General features: G+C 41.4%; 1 protein-coding gene across 1 annotated transcript; it reads right to left on the bottom strand.

The window, feature by feature from the left end:
• Positions 1-4,191: 4,191 nt before the first annotated feature.
• Positions 4,192-23,189, bottom strand: ERCC3 (ERCC excision repair 3, TFIIH core complex helicase subunit). The gene is made up of 15 exons (XM_054277545.1): positions 23,135-23,189; positions 22,844-23,049; positions 21,254-21,490; positions 20,577-20,626; positions 19,527-19,662; positions 19,154-19,318; positions 17,969-18,173; positions 16,663-16,977; positions 15,338-15,522; positions 12,652-12,854; positions 9,103-9,199; positions 8,797-8,914; positions 7,489-7,607; positions 5,512-5,664; positions 4,192-5,156 (listed from the first exon to the last, which is right to left on the bottom strand). The coding sequence occupies exons 1-15, from the start codon at positions 23,151-23,153 to the stop codon at positions 5,022-5,024; spliced, it is 2,343 nt and encodes a 780-aa protein (XP_054133520.1). The 5' UTR covers positions 23,154-23,189; the 3' UTR covers positions 4,192-5,021.

The raw sequence follows: 23,189 nt of genomic DNA, 5'->3' as shown, positions 1-23,189 counted from the left end.
TTGTAATTTTATTACAAGGAGACATCAGTGTTTGATAAGCAAAGCCAAAACCACACCATCCTGAAGAATTTCCAGAGTACATTATAAGCAATGGCAGAGTGTAACAAAGAAATAAATTAAGGAAGCACAAAGTGGCAATGCACTAATGATGAAAATTGCCAAATTTCTTTGATAGAAGGATTTAAAGGGGTGGGTAAAGGTGCCATTATGCAAATCTATATAGAGTACCTTTCTTGCACAAAAGATTAATAGATTGACATCCGTAGAAACAATTTTTTTGTAGTGCAGGTGGTGCCCAGAGGTAGGTCTGATGACCAGTGGATCAAAAATATTTGTAAGTAATAGATAATTCTAGGCAGTTTGCCAGAGGGAGTAGAAATTCAGAGCCACTAACAGATGCAGCTCTGGTGCACTATTAAAACCTTGCTCTACAATAATCATCAGCAATACCATAGCAACCCATCAGTGCAGATACAAGTTTCTTTTTCTATGTGAACTGTACAAAAAGAACACTCCAGACAACAAAAGCCAAATTGTAAGGTGGTTCAATAGCTGAATAGAGGAAGGGAATGTTTATGAATGTGAGTGAATACATGTGGGCTACCACAACATGGAATGTGTAATTAAACCATTCACTTCTCTTTGCTGTGCCAGATCGTAATTGTGTGGTTCTGTTTGACTTTCAAATTAAGAGTTTCAGTGTACATATGTGCCACTAATGTTCCTGCTTTACTGACACACTTCACATCCTTACTACTGCAGAATCTGAGCTGGAGATCAAACTTGCAAAACTGCAGAATGTTCAGTAGTCAACATTATGAGGAAACACCAAAATTTATGTGACAAGAGACAGATGAAACTGAAATAAGTTTCCTATAATAGACTTGAAAAAGAGAAAGGAAGAATAAAGAAAAGAAGCCAACAAACATTTGAAAGAGCAGCAGAGGATGAATTGCTTAGAGGGCAGCCTAAAATGGTGGAGGGGTTGGCATTGTCTGGTCCCGTTTTCCTCCCAAATATGAACACAGACTTATTTCAGGTAACAGAAGTCCAGCAGTAGTGCCACAGAATTCCCAGGAATAACGGTGAGTATAGCAGCCATTATACAAAACCTCCTTCCAATTCCACATAAAGCCACCAAACCATATAGAAGGGAGGAGTTATGCCATCAGCACAAACCAACCAAAACACATTTATGTGACTGTAAAGATAAATATTTTCTCCCACTTGTACAACCTACCAGTATATATATTTATCAGACATCTTAACACTGACTCAGAAACACACTCAGAGTCCTTTAAATTTAAACAATGACGTTTGTCCTAGCCTGTTGGTCCCTGAAGTCTGAAAATATGTTTTATGTAACCAGTCAGTTGGGACTTTTGTTGTTTCAAACAAGTTGGAGCACATGCCCCTTCACAGCAGACATGCTTCAGTTTCAGTTAACTTTTGCTATGTAATGGGATCACAGTATAAACTAAACTTGGCTTATTGATAATTTAGATTATGTATTATTTTTGGATAATTTGTCTTCAAACCCACAGTCCTGCTGTTCTCCCAGTCTAGAACCCCCAATGGTCTGATTAATTGTACTTTGTTACCTTCGTTTAGTTATTTCTAAATCCAATTTAAACTTGCCCTCCTCTTTGCAGGAACTCTGACAAAGTTCAGTCAAAGATCTTTGTGTCAATAACATTGGTATTCAGAGTCAATGGTTACATTATCATCTTACCAGGAATTCTGTTTTTAGAATTATTCTCACCTTTTAACAGTCTTGGCTATATCTGGTTTGTAATTATTTGAACATAATTTTATTACATCCAGTATAATAAATATTGTACTGTATGTTTTACATATCTGTTGAAATAGCTACAAGTATAAATAATTTATAAGTATAATTTATGGACCTAAAAGATTTTATAGGAGGCATTTAACTTTGCCTAACATTTTCAGCTAGGACTACACAGATACGCTCTTCAGAACATTTGCAAAGAAAAGCTGAAAAGGGGCTGCATTGTCAGAAATGTAAACAAAAAAAATTCAGTGTAGTTTAAGACATTTTCACTGAAAAAGCCATACAGTTAGTCATAATTTTTTGCCTTTTGTGACTGTTCTCAAGCACACCTTATGAAAAAATCTTTTCAGGTTGTGAAGCCTCTTCTTTGGAATTTTAAATGCTCTCTAAATTCCTGTTTTATCCTGAAAACAGGACAAATCTGAACTTCACAGGCTAAATACTAATCAAAGATTGTACAAAAAGAAGGTATTTAAATGAGAACAAGCCAATGCTGCTGTGACTTACTGTTCAGTCCTTGATAAAAACCCATGAATCAACTGTAAAGAATTCAGTTCTACATGCAGACTTCTCACAGATTTAGATCCTTGCCCTGTGCCTCCCAGGGCATATGCCACTAAGTTATACTGAGAACCACTTGCCTTGAAGTCCAGAGTTTTTAAACATGTGAAGTATGGCATTATGAAAAATGAGCATCAGGAGGGCATAACGAGACAGAAACAGAAACTGGCTGTAGTTTGGTGCTTGGGTGAGCACTGTGAAATTGCCACCCCATCATCACTGCACTTTTAGTCTAGAATGCCATTTTAATGAGCAACAGCAGCAGCCTTCAAGCTTTAACATCTTCATGTGGACACTTCCATGCTTCAGTATTGCAGCCTATCAGAAACACAAACAGCAAATATTAAAGACAATTCCTGAAGAACATTAAGTCTCCTCAGTATGGAATTCAGACCAAGGAGGGGACCAGGGAGCAGGGGCCAGCAAGGAAACCTGAATGACATCCAAGAAAATCACACCTCCTCTATCCACAGACTTCCAAGAAATAATTTACTTACCCCTGAGTTCACCTGCCTCTGGCATCAGTCAATCTGAATCACACTTCTGCCACACTATCTGTTCTTCTGTGGACACCTCAGTTTTATGGAGGGCTGGGATTACAGATTGGGAGCTGTCTGTGACCCTTGGGTGCACTGCCAGAGTGCAGCAATGCAGCTGTGGTGAGTAAATGCACCAGTCTGCCACTTGCTGCTGCAGCCTGGAGTAAGAGCAGGCAGTAATTACTGCACTTTACCTTGTCAAGGTCATGAATTCTAAAGTATGAATACCAAGATGCTACCACTGATGCATGGAGTCATTCATACCTCATAAAATTATTATGCTTGATGCTGAATGTACTGCATCCCACACACATTACTTAGAGTGACATCATTAGTCAAGATTTACCACACATGAACTACTGCACTCCTAAATCCAACTACTACTAGTGATTCCACAATTACAGGAATCAGTACTAAGCCATTTGCATTTAGTAGGTTGTTGTGAGTTTTTTCAAGTTTATGAAGGGTGGAGAATTGTTTCAAAGCAATTCATAAAGCTCTTTAAGAGAGAATTATGCACAGGCTCCTCCCATTATACTAAAATTACCATTTTGCTACTAGCTGTTGCCATTAGAGCTGGTCCAAACTACTATCAGAAGTAAATAATACTTTAAACTGGGGAGAGGAAATCAGTACCAGAATACTGCACAATCATCTCTTCCATTTAAGCTACTCCAGCACTGCCATGGCTGGTTCCAGGTTGAGGCAGAAGACACAGCATGAGAGAAAGAATCAAATGTTACAGGGTAAGGCTCAGAGCCTAAACAAAGTTTAAACTGAGGCAGATCAGTTCCCTTTCTAAAAATTACCTGATTCTGATACAGAGACCAAAACCAAGCACCATCTGTTCTCAATTATTAAAGGCTTCCAATATCTCTGCATTTTCCATTTGTGAATTCTTGCTAATAAGAAACAGAATTCAGTATTCTTGTGAAGCACATTTGTCATATTACCAGAATAGCTGTACCATGCATGCTCCTTCCAGTATGGTAAACGTTTATACAAATCTATTTTCAACCAACAGAGGTCGTTCCTAAAGCTCTACAAACAACCAGAGAAATAACACCTCTTAACAGCAAGTAGCATGTTACATTATTAAGCAGGTGTTACTTAAAGCATTAAAAAGCATTCTTCTGCCACAAACCACCAACATTTCCCTATTGCTTTCTCGAATTATAATGCAGTCTTCTTTAAAAAAAAGTAACTCAGGAATCTTTCTTTCACACATTCTTCCAACTCACCTTGTGAGAAGTCAAAATGCTTTTTAATTCAGTAATAACCGCTGTGGTGACAGTGCACTGTTTAGCAGTTATGAAGGTTTTATTGCATGGTTAATAAATAGAATATAAATAACAAGAGAAACAGCTTTTATTTGAGCAACTTCTCAAGAGTAGCAAGAAAAATTAGGAAAACGAGCACAGAATTCCTTTGTATTTACTACTAATGCTGTCCTTGAGTTTACTTCGGTGACAGTCTCTTTTTCTTCTTGTCTTCAAACTCTAAAGTATTTCTGACCTATTTGTTAGAATTTTAATACAGGTGAAGTCACAAGTATAAATTAGCTCTCAGTTTAAAAATATAATGTAAAGTGCTCCTCTCAGGATTTGTTCAGCTCACTGAATGATTTTATTTAAGTATTTTGAGAAACAGTATATTGTTGAGCAGACACAAGAATCAGATAAATAATATCTCAAACATCAGTACAAACTTCATTTACAAAACCTTTTCAGGACTCTTCTGAAAAAGGATCTTCAGCTGATAAAAATAAAATCTATTAATTACCCTGAAAACCAGACAAGTACTTCTCTTGAATGAAGTGGCCCATATGCTTCTGCCCTCCAGCCATGAGGAAATGAGGGCATAAGACAAGGAGCACAGTGCCACACAAAAAAAGCATGTGCTGTGACATATTTGTATCTTCAAGTTCCTAAAAATATTTTCATGGTAAGATTTAGTTCCTTCTTTGCTTTCCCATTCACCTAGAAGAGCACATACGTTGGTAAGTAAATATGTGGCTGTACAGAAGCACATAAAAGAGTCTGTTAGAGGACGTGTCACAAATTCCAGCTCCATCTTTGCAGTGACAGGAACACGGGTGACATTCCAAGGAGCTGCCGTGTGAGGGGTCACTTGCGGAAGCGCTTGAACAGGGGGTGGATGTGCTTGTTGGAGGACGCCTTGCTCCGCGACGAGTGGTACTCCATGTACACCGTGTCGTCTGCCCCGGACATGGAGCTCATGGTGCCGGCACGGCGCGACACCTGCACGACAACAAGCACACACACGTGCTTAGGGTGCATCAGAGGCTTCAAATGTTTGCATTGCATGTGACTTAAAAGATTTACTTCAAAATCTGTAATGATAGATCTGTTACCTTCTCCTTCAAATATGATGGAGAAGGATACGAATTCCATGTTGAATTTTTTCTGAGTGCCCAACAAGTCAATTATTCCAATAGCTAAAGGCTAATACAGATTAAAAAAACAAATCTGTTCTCTAACATTTCACAAAAATACCAGGCCATCAATGACAACATCACATTTAGAATTGGATGGAAATAAAATGTCCCAGTTCCATCCCACCTGTGGTCATCCTTTTCAAAGAATTCTTCATTACCTGAGCTGACTTTGAACCATATTCTCCAGCAACTACTTCCTCCTCAGCATCCAGGTCAGATGCTTGCAGGACTTTCTGGAGAAGCTGCTGCTGTTCTTCTTTGGTTGAAAAGGAAAGTTCTTCTTCTTCCATGCCTGCCAGCTTTGTGATTACCTAAGAAACAGAGCACACTACAAGGTGAGGGTGCTTCCTCCTCACTGTTAGCTATTCAAAACCAAAACATGTATTTCTGATTCCATATCCTGTTGGAACTGCCTTCAACTTTGATCACTGGTTGGAACAACCTCACACTACAGATAGCACAGATACATACAAAATCTTGCTGAGTGACGTATATATACATACACTCACAGCTCTTGTTATATTCTGGCTGGAAATGCAAAAAACAAATCTTTGGGGAAAAAAAAAAAAGGAAAAAAGAAAGAAAAGCTCTGGGCAGAGCATGTCAGCTAAACATTGCTTATAGCAGCTTGACCAAGAACCTGACCAAAGCACATATAACTCAGACATGTATTCAACTTCCTGCAAGGTTGGTGTCATGCTGTAGGCTCTAGATTTGTCTAGTTTAAGAACCAGTATTTTATATTTAACAAAAATAATCCAGTAGGTCTGCAGAGACTTAGAATTTTAGCAAGAAGCATTTAGGACAATGGGGAAAAGCTCCTAACAAATTGAGATGTACAGCTGTTGGGAGACAGTGCAGCAACCTGCAGCAGAGCATCCGTCACAGAGCAAAAGGACTCTTCCAGCCTGTGAGTACTTAAACACTGGGTAACTTCAGTTAGGTTTGTTCTCCTTGGAAGTCTCAGTAACTCATCTGGTAACTGTGGGTGCAGGGCACATGTGACCTACTGGCAATGCAGTGCCATGGGCTCCATCAGCGGACAAAGCTCCTCTTCTGAAGAGCTGAAAGATCTCAAGCTTCTGTTATAAAGATTTGCAACAGGCAGCTTACTTTCTTAACCAGAAGTATTTTGAAAATGACACATTTGACATGGTTTTGAGAAAGACATTCTAATTCAACCATTGATTATGTAGTGTTTTCTTTTCCCTCATCTTTTCTGCTTACCTCTTGAGTCAATACAATTAGAAACTAATTACCTCAGCAGTCTAAGTGGAGCAGATAACAAAAACACTGTAAATAAAGTTTAAGGTAAAAGGAAATCCATATTAGCTGCCAAGTACCATTTTTCAAAAATGGGGTAGAGAAACACTGGAATGAATAATCAGTGCTGTGGGCTGTTATTTGTGGGAATATCTAGTCTGAAAAAGGATGTTCTCCTGAGAAAATGTCCAAGCTTGAAGAATCCATTAATGGAAGGAATGAGTCCTGCATGGCTAAAGGAACACTATGGTACTCCTTGTTTATTTAGGAGTATATGTGCTATGGCCATTTAAAAAATAAAGAAAAAGGAGTCACAAAAATCCATTTTAATTCTATTTGCCCGTTTCCAGCTCTGGTTGCAAAACAGTGCTAGCATGATTCATAGAATGGAAAGAATTCCCACTGCATCATCTTTTAAGCTGTCCAACTGATGCTCTGTTTAAAAGTTACCCCTAATTCTTTAATATACAGAGTTCTTCTGCTACTGGTTTAAAATTTAGTATATCCTACATTTAGTCTCTAAAATAAAAAAAAATACAGTAGCAAAGGCAACTGGTTAGCTAACCAAAAAAACCCAGCTAGCAGTTCACTCCAAGCAGTAAACAGTAATAAGGCTGATATTTAAGAAGCAAAGACAAGGTATGTGGATTGAGCAAAAACATATTCCTCCAGTTCTCTTTTGGATAAAAGGCAAAGAATTAACCTATTGAGAGATGGCAAGAAGAAAGTAAGTCCTAAACAAAAAGTGAAAAGAAAAACCTTCATTAACGCATTCCACAACCAGAATTCTCAAGTACTGAACCAAATACCAACACTAAACAACATGAAAATTACATTCTTAGGTCTCAAGTATAATAGAAGGAACAAGTTACCTTGAAGCTATAACCTTGATCTACAAGAAACCGTTGTCGTTTTGTTGAATATGCCATTTCCTGAGTGTCTTGGGATACAAGGGAATAAAAAAAGGCATTGTATTCCTCTGCAACCATGCCTAAGAGACAAAAGCACTCAGTGATTAGTTTCATTTGGAACACTGCAACAAAGAACAACCAAGGAATAAATACTGAAAACAGGTACTTAAGTAAGTTATCCCCACAAAAACTACTTGTATTGTCTAGCTGCACCCAGACCTTGCATAAACTGATTGACACAGCAACTCCTACTTTTGGTCTTAATAACTTGAAGATAAGTGAAATGACAAAAACAGAAAAGGAAAAGTAGACTAACACAATCAAACACGCACTCTAAGAAGAATCTGCTGCTTTATTCTGCTAGGCAAGGTGAAAGATAAAATCATTTTTAAGTATCATGTCAAGAAGTGAAAAGTCAACAGCAAGGACTGCAGTGCATGTCAAAAAAAGTCCATCAGAAAAAGACAAAGGAAAAGTTTTATCCACGTGAACTAGAGTTTGCAGTGTTTTTGAATTAAAAAAGTGAAACAAAGACACTTAGCTAAGAATTCATAGCACTGTCTGAAGACCAGCACGTACCAGGCTGTGCATAAACTTTTTTACACTTACAGTCCTTAAGGTCTGTTACCCTGGTAACAGGGTCCTCTTTTAAAACTCAGGATTTCATTAAGACTTTGTCAATTCACTAACATGGGGTTTGTTTGAATTTTTAAACAAAGTCTTACCTGTAACAAGCACAAACTGCTTGTTTTAAAATATTAAAATATATAAAATATACAAACTGCTTGTATTAAAATAAGTATATGCAGAGCTTAAGTCTGAGTAGGAAGTATTTTAGCAGTAATTGTTCTAAAGAAAAAAAATTCCTTTGGCCATGTTTTACAAAAACACACTAGTCAAAAACCAAATCCAATTTTTAAAAGCAAGTAATCTACAGTGTCAAAAATGTGATTTCTAGAGGCTTGCTTCTTAGAATAATACTGTGATCCTACACAAACAATTGCATGTTTAAGAAAATATCAAGGAATGAAAAAGTGAGAGAATTGCCATAGAAAGTCAGTTTTCTTTCAGCTTTTTTGTCCTTTAGAAGTTTTCTCATCACTAAATTTACTGACCCAGAAGATGCTTCATTTTCGTTCACTGGGATATAGGTATATTCTCTTTGACTAAAACCTAAGGACAGTATAAAGAAGCCTCATGAACATCCAGTTTCCCCTGCTCCAGGTTGCTGTGATCCAAGACCCAGAGCCCAAGCACCACCTCCTTTACCTTTCTTGGCTCTCAGCACTCGGCCCAGCCTCTGAGCCTCCTGCCTCCGTGAGCCCCCGTGGGATGAGATCTGGATGAGAACATTGGCCTCTGGCAGATCGAAGGACGTGTCCCCTACCTGCAACAGAGCAGCACCCCTGAGCACGCTCTTATTTCCACATCTCCCCAGCCAACACCAAAGCCAAAGCACAGCTTTCTTTGTGAGCTGTGATATGAAGATGTCAAATGCACACCATGCATGTGCAGCTGACTCTTAAAGCTGACTCCAAAGATAGGCAAAAGGACACAGTGAATAAACTCCCTCACCTTGGAAATGAAAATAGTGTTGATTTTTGGATTGTGCTTGAAGTTTTGTAGAATTTGCATTCTTTCCCCTTGTGCAGTAGGACCATAGATATAGGGTCTGAAAAGAACACAACATATACAAATGAAATAAATTGAAGATTTCTCACTCATTTCTTATGAGGTACCATAGGAAGGAGTGCAGGACATCTTTGAGCAGATATGAAAACAAAGCAGATTTTGGTACAGATATCAGTTTACTTTTATCTTGTTTGACTCTTTATGGCAGCTGCCCAGGGGTTTGTGGAAACCTCTGCAGCCACCCAGTCAGCCAGAAAGAAATTCTGACAGTTACAAATGTTTTGCAATTACGTGCACCAATGAAACTGTATATCAACAGACTGAATGCATTTGCTAAGCCTACATGAAAGACTGAAGGCAGCTGTTAAAGACATTTTTTTCCTCAAATGTACTGAGTTAGCACATTTACAGCTGCAACCTTTGTTTCCTGTTTAAACACTTGAAAATACAGGCTCCTCTATCAAGGATATGCTGGGTGTCACAAATGGGCTGCTGGGTGTTGTTCTGGGAAAATTATTTCTGCTTTTCAAGGTAACCTCTTGCCCTTCTAATACCTTCTGGGCTTACTAAAATGATGCAAAGGCCTCAAACATTTCATGAGCAGCTCACAGGGCATTTCACCTATGGTTTCTGATGTCTGAAAATTAATTACATGGAACATTTAATGTTTCAATCCCAAAGGCTCACACAAACTCAGTCACTCACAGACTTCATGAGTAACTTGGACTGCTGTGAATTTTCCAGTGTCTGGCTGTTTTACTTCTGCCTAAGCAAAGCTAAAAAAAACAAAAAGCTAAGAAGAGCAAAGCCCACACAAAAACAGTGAGCTGCATGCAGCATAGCACTGCTACTGCTTTGTCATCTGTTGTACTACTTTTCCAAATTAAGGTTACCAAAGCATCTCCAAACAACAGGAGTTAAATTTTCCAATTACCGTTTTGCTCACAGTTCCATAAATTATTTCTAACAAAAGCAACTAAGCTCAAATTTTCCATTTAATATTGCACATAGATCATGGCTGAACATAAACATGGCAGTGCATGGACTTAGGTTTTCTATTCTTATCAACTAATCCCTGTGCACTGGCTCCTCTTGCTTTCTTTGCTACAAACTTTATTCTAGGATTTTTTACCAAACAATCCTAGTAATCTCTAATCTAATTCTTCTATTTAATATATTTAAGCAGACTTTTAGGAAAAAAAACAGCTAAAAAATGAAACTAGCGAATGAATCAATTCTGAAAAAATATCTTCATTATTATATTAGTAATATTCAGTAATATCTTAAGTTTCATTTTAAATTTCATGTATTATTTAAATTGTGAAGTTAAATGGCAGATTTAAACTGAAACTAAATTTTTGAGCCTTCCTTTCCTTAAGACCAAAGAAGGCATTCAAATACATTTTGTATTAAGAACAGAATACTCCTGAACTCCTGGCTATCAATCCTTCATTTCAACTTGCCCAGATCCTACTTGACAGTGATTCGCTGGCATTCCTCAGAACTTTTCTGAATCTAGAATATTAAGTGCCAAATGGATTCTTTTTTTAATGACTCATTTTCCTCACTGTGAAAAGACATTTGAGGGATTTGCAAAGATAGATTCCTCTGCCATTAACTGACATAACTGATAAAACCACAGAGGCACAGTCCTTCAGAAACAGTGATTTAAACATATTCCTAACACCAGGGAAACCAGGCAGTACATGAGCTATGCTGGATGACAGAATCATGACAGAGGGAAAGTTGACTGAGAAAATCTGGATTCTCTGGCCCCAAAAATTGCGGACAAAGTAATTCCTGTCATGTGCATGGTCCTTCCCACTACCAAGGGCAAGGGGGTTAAGGGAGGAGCCAGCAGAGGCAGCCAGACCGTGGCCACCTCTCCCCCCATGGAGGAGGCCCACCCAGCCCACAGGCTCCTGTCAGGCCATGAGAAGGGCACTGGGAGCTGTGCTCCTGCTGGACACACAGCCACAGCACTCCTGCTCTACCCACGGGGCTGATCTCTCCTGCTGGACACACAGACACAGCACTCCTGCTGGACACACAGCCACAGCACTCCTGCTCTACCCACTGGGCTGCTCTCTCCTCCACACACAGAGTTCCTGCCCTACACAAACTAACAATTCCCTTTGGTTTAGTCTGCTCACAGCAAAAAACCTCCAGTTAAAACAAACCTCACCTTTGTCCAGCACAGCAAGCCTGTGCTTTCTTTCTAACAGTGGCAGCTGGATAACCTGGAGCTCCATAAATGATGTGAGAAACACAGAATTCCCTCTAGAACATAAAAAGGGGCCACCTACTCTTTCTTCAACTGGTTTTCCTGCCACGCTTCCACAGCATCTACCCCACTTACAACTGCTGTGCCCCATAGCATCCCCTGCCCCCCCAGCATTGCCTGTGCTAAAGGCTTTGTCTGTGGTACACTGAACACTGCTAGAGACATTCCAGAGGCATCATTACAGCTAATCTCTGTCCAGACAGATTAAAAAACTGATGAAAGAGACCACGGGTGTTGGAACTCATCCAACACCATTAGCTCTCCTTGCTATTTGATGTCACAGCATGCCAGCACCACACGGCCCCTTAACGTGCAGTCAGAACTGATCATGAATTTAGGAAAGTGTAAGGCTTGTTTGTGGTTTTGCTAAGGAATACTGCTGAAATTCCTAGACATGAAATCATACACCATCAAAATGCCCCACAGCTTCCAGCAAGCAAGGCATTATTTGGCCTTATCAAAGAAAGGATGAGGTCAGCTTATAAGGTTATGTTCCCCAAAAATTGCTCTATGCCTGATCCTGTTAAACTCTCCCTGACCATCCCTCCCCAAATCCTACCAACAGACTGATGCTGACCCCTCATTAAACCCTGTCTGCACAACCTCCCATAACTGCACTCATGTTACAGTCATTTAAGGTAATCAAGGAGCTCTAGGGAGAAATGTCCTTTAATTTATTAAACAATTACTGCACTTCTAGGCAGTGCACTAGTACAGCATAGATACCAAAAAAGCCTGTCTTAGTTTTTTTAGACAAGGGTAAGAACTTTTGAGAACCTGAAGAAGAAGGCCCTGGGTCTCAGAACACCCTGAAAGATCCAGAGAGTATATATTTGAAAACCTTTCTCTCAGAGAGATAGGGAAAGCTACCATCCATTAAAGAAACAGTTCTAGTGATATTTCCAAAACCCCCTCATTTTTCCATTGGCTTTTACTAATTAAAATAAAACAAAAATACTAAATCTTTCACAAAATCCTGGATGTAAACTTTTCTGAAACAAATGCCAAACAGAGACTCTTTTCAAACACCAAAATCATGCTGCAGTGCCAGTGAGGTCCATCCAAAAATACCCTCCCGAGCTTTTTATGCAGGAGGAATGGAGTTACAGCATTACATAAAATATCAAAGACTACTGAAAGCTGTGAGATTGCAAGGAAATTGCATGGAAGGAGGAAAACAACAGTGCCATCACTGGCTGAACACTTACTTCCCAAGTCTGACTGCATATTCCTTCAGTGCAAACACGTTGTCAGCAAAGACGATGATTTTATCATTCCGTCGCTCGTGAAACTTAATCAGGAACTGACAGGCTCTGAATTTATTTGGGTTCATGGTGTAGAGCAGTATCCTCTTCTTTGTTTTAATAGCTACATATTCTCTGTAAAATTCAGGTGACATTGGGCACCATACCTACAATTACAAAACACATATACAAGGTAACACTCCATTATTTACTTATTTAATCCCAGTGGGAGTTGAAAACATATTGGGGGCTGGTAATGCATTAGGACTTTCTGTATAGGGCAGGTTACACATTTTAACACAGTCATTTCTGTACCAAAAGGAAAGCTATCAGTCACTGAAGTCTCCTGCATCACTAAAATCTGTTTTTACAAAATGCTTTGGCATTGAGATCCATGACAGAAATAGGCAGTGGGACTGGAACAAGACTGAAAGACAGTTACTTCATGTTCACACTTAAATAATTTACTAAATACTACTATTTCCTACAAAGCAGTAATTAAGAGAATGAACTGTGTAGTCTCCCTCTCACAGCAGTCAAAGCTTTTTCCCATAAAGACTCATTTTCATCCATATTCTGAATGCTGAGACATGTTTTGTCTTCATTACAGAACAAACTCACCCATCTTTCTCCATATATCCACAGCTATTGAGTCTAGAAATGCCAAAACACTAGGACTGATTAGAAGTTTTCAACAGACAATAACATCACCCCAGGACACCTAAGCAACTCTTCTATTATGTAAACAACAACCATAGTACTTCAACAAGTCTAGGTTTATTTTTTCTATTCTAGCATGAAAAAAAGAAGAAATTATCTAGTTTAAGCCAATGAAGTGACACTATTGATAACAACTGACACTATCCATAGGGGATACAATTTGGGAAACATTCACTCTGCTGTACATGAGTTATTCTCTCATACCATTGCACAATAGAAATTAACAAACTACCTCAGAGAAAAGCCTCTTTCATAACCACCATTCAGCTAAGGAAGTTTATGACAATTTAGAGGAGTTTATTTAAAAAACATTAATTGTTCTGTACTGATAAGACCTAATTTTTTGTTTCAAAATATTTTTTCCAGTGACTTAAATGCCAGATGATGCTTTCATTATCCACTGACTACATTAAAATAAATTCATGCACTGAATAGGCTCTGTTGTTATTGTGTGCTGTCTACATGAAATACTTAAAACTCTTGAACCAGAAGACAATTACATCAAAGTGACAATGAGATACAAATACTGAATATTTTACCGTGGTAAAAATTTTCACCTATTGCTCAATGCCTCTGACTGCATGGCAAACACATCTATTTTGTATTTTCATTTTACATTTTGCAAGACAGGCACTCCAATCCAAAGACTTAGTATGGCTGCTCAGAAAGGGATTATTTGTAAAGTACAAAACTCTGAAAAAACAGGTAAAGAACAGCTTTGTTGTCTTTTTTAGAACTTTGTGTAACTTTTTAAACTGTGGTGCTCTTTCTCTTTTAGAGCAGGGAAAGAGCAACACCTGCAACAATCACGACCTGCCCTATGAGAGACATCAGCACTGCCCTCTCCAGCCACCTGGGAAGAACTGCACTTGAAGAGTGAGCCAGACACCTTTCCTGGCTGAGGGGAATAAACCAGGCTGATTAATGGTGCTACTCCTCAAGGAAATCCAAACAAATATCCAAAGCAGTTGTGCACATATTGGACTCAACAATGGGCTTTTTGTTCTTTGCTTTTGGTAGAGTCATCAAATGCTAGCTCCAAACACTGGCCTAAGGAACAGAAACTTGCAGAATTTTCCCATCATTCACAACAAAAGGTAGCTCATGCTTCATTTCAATGACTAAAGGGCAGTTCAGGGACTGGGAATTTTGCTTAGCAGAACTAACCAAAGTGCCTAAATGCAAACCTGAATTTGAGGACTGGTTACTCTCCCTTCAACAGTTATTTTCTAGGTGCTTTTCATTTGCATTCTATGAGTTCAAAGCAGTGGTTTTTTTCCTTCTACAACCTCTAGTTTGCACAGTGTTCAAAAGGAGAACAGCTGACCTACATTTGCATATTTTATTCCAGTACCAGAGCTAGGGAGAATTGCATGAAATTAGCAAGACAGGCTTAAAATAAACCACCACAACAATAACAACAACACAAAGACAAAAAAACCTGAACTCTACCATAACGCATTGCAGCTGCTAAAACTTTACTTCCATTCAACAGGAGACCAAATAAGTTCATGAAAAAACAATCCCCTAATGCTTACATGGAAATATTGTAAATAACAGCTTGGAGAAAGTTATACTCTTCCCTAAGTATCTTCCATGTCAATTACCAGTGATAACATATTGAATTAGGCTTTCCAGAAAGATTACTCTAACATTCTAATGTGCCTGTGTGAAAGATTTTCACCTCTTTTGATACCAGATGTACCTCTCATCCATATGCTGGAAAGAACAGAGGTCACACCTTTATACTTGAAAGAATGGTGAGTTTTTAAGTTTCACCCTCATATGCTCAGGCTTGAAATAAGCAGGTATTTTCTTAAGTGTTTTAAAATTTCTATCATCATTTTTTTTTATAAGAGCTGCAAGAATTTTTCTCAACTTTATAAGCATACTAAATATACACTAATAGTACCAAAAAGCAGAGCCTCACCTCAGCACACTGGACTTTAGCAATGTAGCCATTGTTCTGCAGCTCCATCCAGTTGGCTTCATAGAGCTTTGGTCCAATCAGGAAGTTCAGGTCAACAATTTTATCATCTTCTCTGACCAGGGTAGCAGTCAGCCCCAGTTTACAGTGAGCTTGGACGATAGTGAGCACACGTCTGAACATTTTTGCTAAAAAATCCAAGACAAATTTTTTGTTAACTTTCCTGAATGGTTTCAGAAGATTAATACTGCAACTTTTAAAAGACATTTTCATCAACTCCTGAGCATAAGGCAAGCACAACATTGGGAAATTGTTCCCCATTGCGCACACACACTCCTAACAAATCTGTGTTACAGCAAAACTTCACAGTGATTGCAGCTTTACTTTGCATTGCCAAGTATACTCTGAAAATCCCAATAAACCTTCTTTATTTTTTTCCATTTCCCAAGAGAAAATGGATCTATTCACAGGTTACATGGCTTGGTTTGGATCTCCACTATTTCCTAGCAAGAACTATGACACAAGGATTCTTGGCTGACTGCCACATTCAGGACTTGCAGGATATGGCAGAATTACTCATCTTTAGTATTGCTAGAAATCACAGAGGAGGTGCTGTACCTTCATTTCTATGAAACCAAGCAAGAACAAATGACAGAACAGTGCCAGTATGCTACTTTGATAAAATGGCAATTAATCACCAAGGTCTACTTCTGAAATCCATTACTTCTGTAGACACCAAAATATATTCAAATAAAAAAAAAGGAAGAACAGTTAACAGAATCTTGGGTGTTTTTTTAGCCAGGATTATTCCACAGACACTTTAATAGCACATTATTGCTTTCCAGTAGTACAGATCTCAATTACATGGCAATTTCAAAGACAGCAGTTATTTCTGGATGTTAATCACTATGATTACTCATAGACATTAAAAGTTGGCCTGCAGTGCCACTGCATCTACGAGAAGAAGGCAGATGAATTCCTCTCCTGTTCAATTATCTACAGCAAAATTATGCAAAGGTAATTCAGGTATTTTAGGAGCACTTTATCAACTTACAAGGAGGAACTTGTACATTACACTGCTATTATAGAAAACACAGTGTCTAATTTGAAAGGTTCAGAAAACTAGTGGTCAGCTAAACTACGTAGTATCAGGGAAAAAAAGAAAAAAAAAGTAGAACAAGGCAGTTTACTTGTTCCAAACCCCTAAGCCATGGGTTTACTCACTACATTAATAATGAGAAGAACAGCAAAAAAACCATCACTTCTACAAGAACAGAAGGACATTAACAATGTGTGCAACATGGAAGGTTTGCACACCTTTTCCTTACCAGGAATGGTATGGACTTCATCCAGTATCATAAGGCCCCACTCTTGACTTTTAAGCCACTCCATTACTCTTTCTGCTTCCCAAGACCTTTTTGTCGTGTGCCCCAACATGGAGTAGGTGCTGATGGCAACAGAGCAGCCAATGGGCTTGTCTTTGGCATCAGAGGTGAAGCGGCAGATCTGGCTGTCGTCGATGGTGGACCACATCTTGAACTGGGCCTTCCACTGCTCCACCGACACGGCGGAATTGCCGAGCACCAGGCAGCGCTTGCGCACGGTGCACGCCGCCGTCACCCCCACCAGGGACTTGCCAGCACCTGCAGGCAGGAGCAGTGACACTCGTTAGGCATCTCTCAGACACCACTGGAGTGGGAGGAAACAAAGCCAAAGAGCGAAGGAAAATCGTGAGAGGATACGAAATCATGCAAAAGGAATTTCTTTGTTGTTTCTTTGCTACAATATTTATAAAGAGATCAAGTATTCGCTTCTTAAAAGTGCAGCCAGATTATCTACAGGACACAACCGTATTTCCTCAAGAAAATAATGCAAACAATGGCTTTGACAATTAGAAGCAATCATTTTAATGCTTTATCATTTCAAAAGAATGTTAAATTACAGGTGGCTACAGAAAGCTTCCCTAGGGTTGCTCTATTCCTCTGTCTCTGCCAGTTATACATTTCCCTACAAAGAAACTCCTTAAATCTTCCCATCCTTCACACTTCTCCCAGCATCCCTCACACACTCTCAGGCTCTCATCACAGGTCCCATGTGCCCCCTCCTTCCCCAGTACTGAGGGCACTGGCACACAGCCTCCTGTTTGCTCCTTTTCCCCTGCTTTCTGTGGGCTGTCCCAGTCAGCATGTTTCTCATTTCTTCCTCGAACTCTCCTGCCCAGCACCTGTACACTCAAGACCTTTCCTTCCTTGCACACCCCTTTATGCCACCTTTGTATTCCCAGCTCCCCCCAGTTCGCCCATTCCCATCCAAGGAACAAATTCCAATGCCAACAGCTTTACATTTCACAGGAAGATGAGCAGAGGTGGCAGAGGGCACAGCAGAAGCAGGACTGGCACTGTGAAGGCACCACAGCTGCTCCCCAGCCCCTGCCAGGACACCGACAGCTCTGTGACCCGGCTCTCCCTCAGCACAGCCTCACCACCAGCTCAATAAAAACCACCAGGACTCTGCACACTGGGACCAGAACAGTCCCTGCTGCTGTCTGAAATCCAGGCAGCTGTCACCTTTGGAATTTTCTATACTACAGGCAAATAAAAAACAAATTGTCTAAGTACCAACACAGAAACTTACCACACGGCAAGACAATAACACCAGACCTGGCTCGTCCATTCCCAAACATTTTCCTCAGGCTTTTCTCTTGATAAGGCCTGAGGACTGCAGTAGGTTTCAGATCTATATTGATATCAGGATTCACAGAATCATTTCTGAAATCATACTCTGCTAGTAAGGGGTACTCCAAATGGATACAACGCTTCTGAAGTTCTTCAATCATCTCCTGAAGAGGAAACAAAGCTTCAGTTGATAAATTCTCCACATCTGAGTTAATTTCTTTTTCCCTAAAAACAATTAGGTTACATAGTACCAAGTGAAGTTACATTTATTTTTTATGTTTATGAAGTGTTATTCTGGATACTTTACCTGTGATTACCCCAGCCCCCAAAACACTTTGAACAACAGTTAACATCAGAGAGGGCTCTTTAGGCAGATGGAAGAACGTGACACATTCAGCTCAGATTGCTGCTTGCCCAGCAATGACTGAACTACACCCTGAAGTCCTGCAATGAAGAGTTCAGTAACAGACAGGAAAGGTTCTCTGTGTTACACAAAGCTGCACATCTGTTACCCTGAAAACCTCCATGGCCTGTATGGAAGTTATTCCAAGACAATGACAGGCTGAATCAGTCACCAAGAGGTTGTTGGTTTGGGTTGGCTTTTTTCAAATAAACAAAAAAGCTACTAAGTTATCCTTTTCTAAATTCCTTTTTCCCCTACTAAGGCATCATTAGAATCACCAAGTCCAAAACCAACTTGAGAAGTTCTGTAGAAGCTCTTTGAAGGTCAAGCAAGGACGGTGCTCCAACCTCCAGCTCCCCTTCTCAAGTGATGAAATTGGAACCACCAAGAAAGAGTTCCTTCTGCAACCATGAATTACAAACCAAAAGCAGGAGAGAAAAGAAAAGAAAAAAAAAAAGCTCTCTAAAAGCAGCCTCCACTGAATTCTCATCTTGAACTAAGCAATACTCAGCCACATGTGATGGGGACCTCCCTAAGTCCCTGGAGCCTCTTGGGCCTGTGAGCACTGTGCCCTGCAGGCAAGGAAAGAACACTCACACTGCCACTCTCTAAGATTCTAAACTTTGGAAGGTAAAAGGAAAGAAATGTTAATGACTTCCAGTGATCCCCTCTACCAAACAAAGAGCCACAGTAATGCCTAGTAAGTTCTCAGGTTTATTTGTTTCTTTGCAAGATTCATACCTGCTTGACTTCAAAAGACACCGTCTGCGTTTCCTCCTCCTCCTCCTCATCTTTGTCCATCTGTTCATAAAACTCAAATAAGTCAGCTGGGACATCTGGCTTATTCTGAGCATCTGTTGCCTGTGAAGTTGATGGACCAAGGCCACCTTCACTAGATTTGGAAATCTGAAATAGAGGAACATGAATTTTCACCGTAAGTTTCATTAGAGGCACACTCTGGCTCCCCTCTTCCCCCCAAATTTGGGCTCATTAAAGAGGCAGAGTTTGTTACTGGCAAATGAAGCTGATGCAATAAACAAACAAGAGCAACTCCAAACTACTCAAGAGTTTCCCTCCAGTCAGTGCAGTAATTTTAGAATGTGGCTGGACATACCGCTGATTTACTTGTGAATGTCTCTGTAATCAGCTCTGTCTCTTCACCTTCAGCATTCCTCAGGCGACATTCTTTAATTACATGGTCTTGCAGAAGCTGCTGAATGACATCAGGGTGGGTACTTTCCACAAAATACCTACAATGAAAGAATAAACGAAAACATTTTTATGAACTTATCAACTGAATAACTCCCAGAAAGAGTGGTATGGAAGTATAATTAGATGCACTCTCAAGTATCCAGTCTTGGGGTGCTCATATAAAAATAAAGACATTATGACAACCAAAACTTTTAAAAAAGATGCCTCACACCAAAAGCATCATGTACTGTGCAGTCATCCCTCCTTACTCAAATGTTCTCTAACCTAACATGAGTGGCAAACTCCAGCAGAAATGCCCATACAGAGCTCTCACATACACATCTTATTTGTGACACACACAAATGAAGTAAATTTTGACTGAACTGAGGTGAGTTTGTGAAAACGCCAGATGTACTGTTTTCAAGACCTGTCCACAGCACCAGAAAAGCCCAAAAGACAAAACCCCAAACTTCCAAAACAAACCACCTAAAAATTTAAAACTGATGCATCCTGGAGACTCCTCAGTGATGATGCTGGTTGGAGATCACAGTTAGAATATGCACTGACTTCTCCAGGCCCCTTCCAGCATTATCCTCTAGCTTTAAAACAAATCAGATTCAACAGAGACACAAGCACCCATCTCTTGCCACTGGATTTACTTATCTTTCCCAAATGATTTGAAAACTTCAAAAGACATATTGCAAGTCCAAGCAATAAACAAGCAAACTACAATATCAAGTTTGCAACCTACTTTTAAAAGTGTGATGACAACCAGAGCTAGCTCAGGGTAGGCAAACACAATTCATCAGCTAGCATACTAAATATTTCCAAAAGCTGTAAAAGTGATACCTGAGAGCTCTGCAGTCTCACTCAGCTGGCAGCTGTGAGACTGCAGAGCTCCTGAGAGCACTCACTCACTCACTCCCTCCCTCCTGTGCATTTGGAGGGTTTGCTGCCACAAGAAGCCACTTACCTGTTATGTTTCAGAACCAGCTTCACCTTCCCATAGCTGACAGTGCACAACTACAAAGAGAGCAGTCATCAGGAACATGCAAAAGAGAGATTCCATGTTTAGGATCAAACACTTCAATGGCTTCAGGTCTTTGTGGGGAAGCACCTTATGACAAAACATTTACTTGCACTGCTGTTATGCTCATGTAACAAACCTGGAAAGGTATTTTCAGAAGGTGCTCACATCATCTTACACAGGAGATCAGGCACAGGTACTCACTTTTTATGCCTAATCTCAAACTGTTTCCAAGACTGGGAGAACACACTTGCAGGATAAGGCAGGCTGTCTCATAGTGCCACACTATTACAGACTGCTTCCTACATTCTCAGTTTTCCTTCAGAGCAAATCTGAGGAAACTTTCCCCATGTACAAGTTGTACTGGCTGAAATTATCTACACAGATGCTTATATGTACTTTTTATAAACCCCACAAAGGCTATATTACGAAAATATAGTATGTGTGCAGCAATAACATATGCAAAATACAGGAAAAAAATTCTCTTGAAACAATGACAGAAAAATAAGACAGTTAAAAGTGATGAATGATTAAAAAATAATAAATCAATTAGGCAGAGGCAGCAGGAAAGGAATTCCTTAGTAGAAACAGATGTATTTCCAATGCCAGTAGAATAGCCTTACCTTGATAAACTGAATTATTCCATCTGGGACACCAGTCTTGCTGAGTTTCTGCAAATACTCAGTGATGTCACTTGTCTGCAAGCCCACACTCACAGCAGCATACAGGGAGTAAGCAGTCAGCTTGTACTCGTGAATATGGGTGGGTCTGCACACAGGCTCAGCAATGGCAACCAGAAAGTCCTGGGCATATTTGTAAACTGGAGAAAAGGCTTCCAAAAATATATGGCCATCAGGAGCCTAGAGAAATAAACAAATGCTGAAGGCACAACATTGTTAGTTGTACTGAATCTCATAATGAAGTTAAAAGAAAATGAATAAACATGTAACTTTTGTCTTCTAAAAATGGTCCAGGAATTAATTTATCCATGTTCCTTCCATGGCACTATGAATAAACCCCACCCAGATCAATAAAGTTTTTCCAGACTGACATGCTGGGGTATTCCTTCTTTTTTAATGCTACAGAAATTGCTTGAGTAGAGGCAAGCTTCCAGCCCCATTCCCCTAGAACAAAAAAACTGCTTGCTCATTTTACACAGAATAAATTAATGAATGAAAGGCAGCATTTGGGTGTCACAGCCCCAGGTGCCTATACAGCACCTGGTGACAGGCACCGTGCAGAAGTTGGCTCGGAAACCACCTCTGCCCTAGATGGTGCACACTGGCAAGTTTACTGACATCCCTTTCGAAGGGCACAGAAAACAAACGGCATCAGTTACAAAGATGAGGCCAGCCCGTCTTAAAGCCGTTTCACTGCAACACACAAACCCTGCTACTGTATCACTGCAGTGACAGATCCCTCTCGTGTCACCAGCCGACGTGCTGCTCTACAGCCCTCCCCGAGACGCCTGGCTGAGCTGCGGCTGTGCCCGGTCCAGCACACCCGGACCAGCGCGGACCCCGCCTGGAGGCTGCCGGGGCTGCAGCGATCAATCCCCTGGGCACTGCCGGGGCTGCAGCGATCAATCCCCTGAGCACCGCCGGGGCTGCAGCGACCAATCCCCTGGGCACCGCCGGGGCTGCAGCGATCAATCCCCTGAGCACCGCCGGGGCTGCAGCGACCAATCCCCTGGGCACCGCCGGGGCTGCAGCGATCAATCCCCTGGGCACCGCCGGGGCTGCAGCAATCAATCCCCTGAGCACCGCCGGGGCTGCAGCGATCCCCTGAGCACCGCCGGGGCTGCAGCGATCCCCTGAGCACCGCCGGGGCTGCAGCGATCCCCTGGGCACCGCCGGGGCTGCAGCGATCCCCTGGGCACTGCAGGGGCTGCAGCGATCAATCTCCTGGGCACTGCCGGGGCTGCAGCGATCCCCTGGGCGCTGCCGGGGCTGCAGCGATCCCCTGGGCACCGCCGGGGCTGCAGCGATCCTCTGGGCACCGCCGGGGCTGCAGCGATCCCCTGGGCGCTGCAAGGACTCCTGTCCCCGCTCCAGGCGCGCCCGAGGCTCTCCGCCCTGCGCTCCCCGCCTGACCCCGCAGCAGTCCCGGCTTCTCCCCCTGCCCGGTCCTGTCGTGTCCCGCAGCGATCCCGGCCCCGGCACGTCCCACCCTGGGGCACACGGCGGCAGCGGCCCCGCCGCCCCCGCACGCACCACCCAGAGGGGCCGCGAGCTGTGGTCGGCCTTCAGCGGCATCTGCAGCCGGTAGTCCTTGGCGCCGTACTCGTCCACCTTGGTGCCGCTCTCCTCCACCTGCTTCCCCGCCGCCGACGGCACCGCCTCCTGCGGCTCCTTCCCGGCACCTTCGTCCTCATCGTCTTCGTCGTCATCGTAATGGCGCTTCTTGGACTTCTTCTTATCTGGGAGCAGAGCGGGAGCCGTGACTGAGCCGCCCCAGGTCCCCCCTCCCCGGCCCGGCCCGCGCCGCTCCCCGGCCCCGCTCACCCCGCTCCTTCCTGCCCATGGCCGCCGCGCGCCGCGCTGCGCCCGCCCGCGCGTC

Source organism: Melozone crissalis, unplaced genomic scaffold (genome assembly GCF_028551555.1).
Source record: "Melozone crissalis strain CALT ecotype California unplaced genomic scaffold, PUWL_Pcris_2 ptg000023l_1, whole genome shotgun sequence".
Lineage (NCBI taxonomy): Eukaryota > Metazoa > Chordata > Aves > Passeriformes > Passerellidae > Melozone > Melozone crissalis.
This window is presented reverse-complemented; position numbering and strand designations above follow the sequence as displayed.